The 6,907-nt window shown below is 53.0% G+C and overlaps 1 protein-coding gene across 1 annotated transcript; it reads right to left on the bottom strand.

Annotated features, from left to right (window-relative positions):
• Nucleotides 1-364: 364 nt before the first annotated feature.
• Nucleotides 365-5,323, bottom strand: HOXC10 (homeobox C10; the record flags this gene model as incomplete). Its single annotated transcript, XM_080659579.1, has 2 exons — nt 365-1,475; nt 4,573-5,323. 2 exons carry the CDS (start codon nt 5,321-5,323, stop codon nt 1,198-1,200), a joined length of 1,029 nt encoding a protein of 342 aa, XP_080515705.1. The 3' UTR covers nt 365-1,197.
• Nucleotides 5,324-6,907: the final 1,584 nt, after the last annotated feature.

The raw sequence follows: 6,907 nt of genomic DNA on the forward strand, positions 1-6,907 counted from the left end.
AGGCAATCAGATCCGTCTGCTCCTCAAGATTGCAGTTTGCTCTCTGCCTCTTTCCCTCCTCCAGTCACCTTTAAATGCATCTTTTACTGCAGCACCACATTATATTTGCAGATCATAAAATCCACCTCTCGCGCGCACCAAGACCGTCCTGACATTACTGTTTTATGACCTTGACTTATTGTGGTCACCTGGATAATATTTAAATCAACGTTATGGTCTCTCACTTACATTACACCCGCCAAGAGACGTTCTAGAAAGGCTCTAGGAGATGAGTCAAACACAAAACACACACATCCACACACTCAGCCTCTTTAGGGAGGGGGTGTCGCTAAAAAAAAGCACTAAATACAAAAACCACCCATTTGAGGATTATGATTCTGGAAATTTATTAGCATTTTTTCTCCATTAAGGAAGCTACATGCAAAAGATACAACATACAGAATATCTTTAAATAACACAACTGCCAGACAGGGACTGGGTGATATGGGGGAGGGGGTCTGCCTTTGCTTCACTATGTTCTATTTTTAAATTTTTTGTTCCTCTGGATGGAAATTTTCAGATGTCAGTGAATGGAGGATGTGGGGTGCTAGGAGGATGGGAGAAATGCAGAAAGCAGTACAAATACAAGACCTCAAGCAGATTCTCAGAGCGACTGGGAGGTAAAGACACGGAGAGGGTTTGGTGGAGGCGCTGGGCGCTACGATGAACATACAAACACTAGCCGAACTTCCCAAAACGTCTATTCTAAGGAGGAAATACAGCAAGAAAGGAGCAATTCTGACTGTGCTCTGTGAGATTACAGACCTTCTCTGGTTCATTTTTGTCCTCTTCCCCCCACCCTCCCCCCCAATTGGGTGTATTCGACCTTAACTTTGCATAGAGAACAGGATGCTGTGTGTGAGTGTGTGGGTGAGTGAGGGGTTGACACACACACCAGTCACACTCCCACCCTTATCTATGCAGGCACACCACACCCAAACCCCTGCACCCCATTTCTCATGCTTTAGGTGGACGCATCTTCACAGCACGAACCATTGGTCCCTTGGAAGGAGAGTCTGAGGTCTTTGCCTTTTTTGCAGGCGCGTTGCATTTATACTCAGGGAGGGAAAAAAATATACCACCAGGCACAAAGGGAGGAGGGGCGGGGAAAGGAAGAAAGGGGTGGGGGAGAGGGGAGGAGGAAGGGAGGCCAAGGGCTCAGGTGAAATTAAAATTGGAAGTCAGTTCCCGGATCCGATTCTCTCGGTTCATTTTCTTGAGTTTCATTCTGCGATTTTGAAACCAGATTTTGACTTGTCTGTCTGTAAGGTTAATGGTCTTGCTAATCTCCAGGCGGCGCTCTCGCGTCAAATACATATTGAACAGAAATTCCTTCTCCAATTCCAGCGTCTGGTGTTTAGTATAGGGGCACCTCTTCTTCCTTCCGCTCTTTGCTGTCAGCCAATTTCCTGTGGTGTTTTCTGCCTTTATCTCCTCTGTTAAAAATAACATTATTTACATAAGTATCCCTGCAGAGGCAACCCCTCCAGAATGCTGCAGCCTTTGCCAGCCTGCTGTGGGGCGGCTGATGGAGTAGCTGCTCTTGTTCCACAGGCCTGGCTGGTGGGGTCCTCTTGGGCTCAGGGCCCTTAGAATATCTTTGGGGTCTAGATTTACAGGGGAGAAAGACAGGAGGTTCTTGCCTCCAAAGCATTTATTGAATTTAAATTACCCCAATCCACCTTGACCTAGCAGATTATGAGTACTCCCCACTTCCTCAGCTTGCTGACCCTGGTGGGCACTTGAAACCTCACCAGGCCCTCCCTCCTCTCTGTTCCATTCCAGCTCTGGAAAAATCCAACCAGAAGGAAAAGCATTTTCCAGGCCCCTGACTGGGTGGCAGAGTCCATCCTGCTGGCTAGAGCAATTTCCAGAGAGCTTTGACCCCTTTCAACTCAGTGGAGGGATGTCGCCCCATTCTCTGCAGCCAGTGGCCATTGCAGCTGTCCCGTACCAGGCCTCCAGTCCCTGTTCCCACCTGAAGTGCCACAGAATGACACTGTCCCATTTGATCTCCCATTGCCAACCCTTCCTCTCCTGGCTATTTCCCCCGGGGTGTCAATAGCTGAGGCAAGGGAACTTGTACAGGCAGCAGAGGTCAGGGGCAACAGCTCTGGGGCATGCTGAGTGGTTCTCGGACAGCAGCCCTGGCCATAGCACCTAAGGTCAAGGGAGAGAGATATCCTGAGGAAATGCAGCCTCTTGGAAATCTCCTGTCTGCATATCTACGTAGATATGGATGCCTGCATGTATGTGTGTATTCCTGCAAAGAAGCATTCTCCTACACATATGCAGACATGTTATTTATATAAGGAGATACTATAAGTAGAGTGTGTATTTCCCATTATCTTATTGATAGCTTCTCTCCCTGGACCATGTTCTTGCTGAAATGGACCGGTCTTATTCTTCAAGCAGCAAAAGAGATCTGGGTTATCTTTTCTAGGGAAAAACCCAGAGTCCAGACACCAGAGATGGGCACCCAGCAAAGGACTCTGCTGATGGCTCTGCACTCTGTCTCCCATATGCCAAATGAAATTGCCAGCTTCCTGGATCTTATCTTCATGGGGAGTGGGGTGGGGGGCCCAGGGGAACCAGGAAGCACCAGAAAAATGCAAACTTGAGGCTGTAGTTTAAAACATCCAAATGCCCTTCATTCTGCTCCCACCTCTGCACCTGAAGCCTCCAGTCAAATTGTTTAAAGGCTTTTCACATCTAACTCTGTCTTGTTTATTTTCTTATTGGGTTTGTAGGGTTTTGGGGGAAGGGAAGAAATTACAAATGGTGAAGTCTGGCCGAAAGCCCTCTTGCCTCTGGCCAGGTGGTGACATCAAAATGGGAGAGGGGAGGCAAGAAGGGCAGAGGTAAAGAGCGGACTGAGAGGGATTAGTTGGGGTGGGAGGATTTAGATTGTTGGGGGGAGAGCAGGAGAGAAAATGGAGCCTACCAGAATGGGGGCAGTTTGAGTGAGGAGGTGAACTTATTAACCTTGACTTTGCTTTTGGTGGGGCTAGAACAGCTTTTCCTATCCTACATATCTACTCCCCAACCAAGCTCAGGGTCTGAGGAAAGGGTATAACATTAAACTTTCATGTTGCACAAATGCCACAATGAAGGCTTTGTGGGTGTGGGTGCCTCACTCTCTCCCTCACGCTCGCTCCTGAACACACCTGATCTTCTGGCCAGGGTCTCCATGAGGTAATTTGCCAAGGCCACCTTTGCAGAGGAGACCCGAGGAAGAGAGGCTTAGCCCTTGCCCCCCAAAAGAGAGAGTGTGTGTGATTGTGAGCAGGCATGCGTGTGTGCAGAGCATGTGAGAGGGGGTGTGTGTGAGTGTGACACAGGTCGCCAGGCATGCGTGTGCCGCATCCATATACAAAGCACCACAAGATCCAGGCTGCTCAGCTCTAACTAGTCCATCTGCCTCAACACTCATAGAGCCCCTCTTATATACAGCCCCCAGCAGCCAGTGCCTTGGGGAGCAGCTTTATTCCTCCCCTCCCAGTTGGGCCTTTCTGATGCTTTTGGCTCCAACTTTTCGGGGAGAGTAGGTCTCCTCAGCCTCACTCCACTGCTCCCGTTTGTTTCCTCCACATTCCTCTCCAGGTGTCAGAGAAAGGTCCTGAAGGCCTCCAGTTCCTGCAGCAAAAAATGAATCTTGAACCCTGAGCTTGAACTCTGACAAAGCTTTCTCTCTCATACCAAAATCACAATGCAAACCAACTAAAGCCACACTTCCTTGCCATTCACACAGAAATTTCCCAACCACTCATTTGTAAGCAGCTATTAGAAACCAACGAAAAAAATTTTAACCAGAGAAAAGGAAAAGAAAAAAAATTAAAACGGAGACAAAAAACTTACAACAGTCCAAATGCCCCTTTCCAACGCCATGCCCAAGCTAGGCGTCTGGGGAAGGGAGGGACACGGCGGGCAGCCTTTCACCTCCACCTCTTCCGCTCCAGCCCCGCTGCCCTAGGCCCCGGGCCCGGTCAAAAACCGCAGGAGCCCAAACCACACGCACAGATGAGACACACAAACAACAAATCCGCGCTTCACAGCAAACAATTTTCAACTGGGAAAACACAGTAAAGCGAAATCTCCTTTCTCCCCAGTCTTCCTTAGTCCCTGACCCAAGATCGCCATTTTAAGCTTTTTGCAAGCTTCTGACCTGAGCGGGGGACATCAGCCCCCACCAGGACAACAGCGTAGAGCAAGCAAACCAAACCCAGCACATGCCTGGGAGTGGTCATCCGCCCTGGGCAGCTGCAGACTGTCCGCTCTGCGCGCCACGCCGGGTCTTGGCGCCCACGGCCGCAGCTGCCGGCACCTCCACTTGGCCGCTTACCTTCCCTGGCCAAACGACGCGCCTCCCGCCGGCGCTCAGCAGACAGGAGTCGCAAGCTGGGGTCTTATTCCCAGGACCGTCCAGGGCCTCCTCGGCCCAACCTTCTCCCTCCCCCCCGCCCCCCGCCCCGGGCAGGAAGACCAAATAACCGAGCATTCCAGCCGGGCCACGGCCCAGGCAGGCGGCCTTACCTTTCGCTTCGTTATCCGAGGTGTCTGGGCTGGAGTCGGCGGTTTTGGCCCGCTCCTTTTCGCTCTCCAAGGGGCTGCCTTTGGAGCCCGCCAGGCTCTGCTCGGTCTTGATCTCATTGGGGCTGGGGGTCTGGTTGTCAGACTTGGGGGTCTCAGGGAAACTCACTTTGCCCCCGAGCTGGGGCGATTCCAGATGTTCGGCGCGCGGGTTGAGACTGGCCCGCTGCTCAAAAGGGGCTTCGAAGTCGTTGGTCCCGGCACAGTGGGGCGGCTTGTCCAGCGCGGAGTAGCTCGGGCTGGCGCGGTAATAGCTGGGCACGGGCACCTCGTGCTCCCCGAGGCAGGACTCTTGCAGGGGGTGGGAGTAGAGAGCTGCCTCGGGGCCACTTTTAGCCCGCTTCTCTGCGCTGTACATGCAGCAGACATTCTCCTCCTTGACACTAGGTGGGTAGGAGCAGGAGGACAGCGGCCTGCCAACAGGTTGTTCCAGGCGGTAGGCGGCTTTGGGGTCGCCCCAGGAGTCCAGCTGCGAGAGGTAGGACGGGTAGGTATTGAGGGCGAGATTGGGGCTGCTGCCCTCGTCCCTCTTGGAGAGCGAGGGCGTGAGCCCGCATCCCCTCATCACCCCGCAGTTGAAGTCACTCCCAGATTGCATATACATGCCTGCGCTCCGGCTATAGCGCTCTCCTCCGCCGGGCGCAGCCAAGGGCTCCGCGTACGAGTTGGGAGTTACATTGCGAGGGCATGTCATTTTCAGAGAGAGGGGTTTTTAAGGAGCAATACTACAGCGGAGGAGCTGACATCTTTTTTTCCCCCCATCCGGGAGGGGGGGCGGTTCGAGGGGGCGGGAAGAAAAAGAAGGAGGGGGGAATATCAGCTCCATAATTATCCGCACATTCGGTCCTCACCATGTGACAGCTAGACCAATGGGATTTGAAAATGGCCTTGATGATTCAGACGGCCGTGACGTCAGCGGGGTCAAGTTGTCGGCAGGCGGAGCGCGGAGCGTGGAGTAACAGCGCCACCTAGCAACCACCTCGGGGTAGGGGCGCCCGAGCACTTCACCGCGAACAAAGGAAGCGCCCGGGGGCGACAGGGGCAGGAGGAAGGTGGAGGGAGATTGGGCAGGGGTGGGGGTGGAGGGTGTCTAGGGAGAACGGGATTTGTTTACCAGGGAAACAGCCTGTACTCCTGGGGAAGGGTGTGGGAAGGGGGGGAATGTAGGAGAGACGGAGAGAGCAAGGTAACTCGCGGCTCAAAACAGTCAAATTCAAATTAAAAGGTCAAGACACCATTCAGGTACTTCCTCCCCTCTCCTCACCTCCCTTTTCCTCTCCTTGGACTCTCGCCTCTGCTTCTTCCCTTGGGGTGGGACTAGGGTAAGGTTTGGCGGGAGAGGGCTCCAGTGGGCAGAGAAATGGAGAAAAAGTTAAGGAATCCCAAACAGAACTAAAGTTTCTGCTTTCCTGTATCCTCCTTTGGCCGGCTTGCGTGGCCTTTGGGACTGAGAGCTGGGGGACCGCCAGTCACGGAAGTTGATCACGTTGCAAGTTCCCCTGGGAGTTGACAGGGAATCTCCAGAGTGGGAGAGGTCAGGGAGCGGGTCCCATCACTTCAGGGCTACTTGGGGAAAGGAGGTTCCGAGGGGATCCAGGGTGGGGAGGAGGAAGCTGGTGACTGAGACAGGGTCGGACCCGGGAGTGCCGCCTGGGCCTGGCTGGGTGGGCGGCTCCTGGCTTACCATCTCCAGGGCAGGAAGGCTTTGGCCTTTGGGAGGGTTTGGTTGCTTTGCTCCAGGCCCCAGTGGCTCTCGCTTTCCAATTGACCTTGCTCCCACAAATACAGGGACTATTCCCAGAGAGAAAGAGGAAACCCGCGGGGCCTCAGCCGGTTTGGGAGAGTTGCGTCTCACACGGAAAACCAAGACACCAGACTCCACAAAATCCTATTCAGAGAATTGTCCTTTGCAGAGTGAACGAGCTGGGGGCATTTTTGAAAGGAGAAAAGGTTCGAGTCTATTATTGCGGTTATTTTTCAATAAAGGGAAGCCAGAAGTAAGGGACAAGTATGTCTGAAATAGTTCTTTTCGTTTCTCCATCGCCTTTCTCCCAAAGCGAACTAAACTCTCCACGCCTTCCGTAGGAAACAGAATCTGGAAAATAACTTGTTTTTCTGGTCGCCCCACATTTTCCCCTGGACAAGCCTCAGGTTTCTACTTTCCGAAGGGCTGGAGCCTGGCGGGGAAAGAAAGGACTGGAGCTCTGCGCGCCCTGGCGTGGAGCAGTGAGGAGGCTGGATGGCTCTAAGGAGGCCTGAGCCGGGCCAGCAAGAAGGG

This window comes from Plecotus auritus (assembly GCF_963455305.1).
Source record: "Plecotus auritus genome assembly, chromosome: 3".
Classification (NCBI taxonomy): Eukaryota; Metazoa; Chordata; class Mammalia; order Chiroptera; family Vespertilionidae; genus Plecotus; species Plecotus auritus.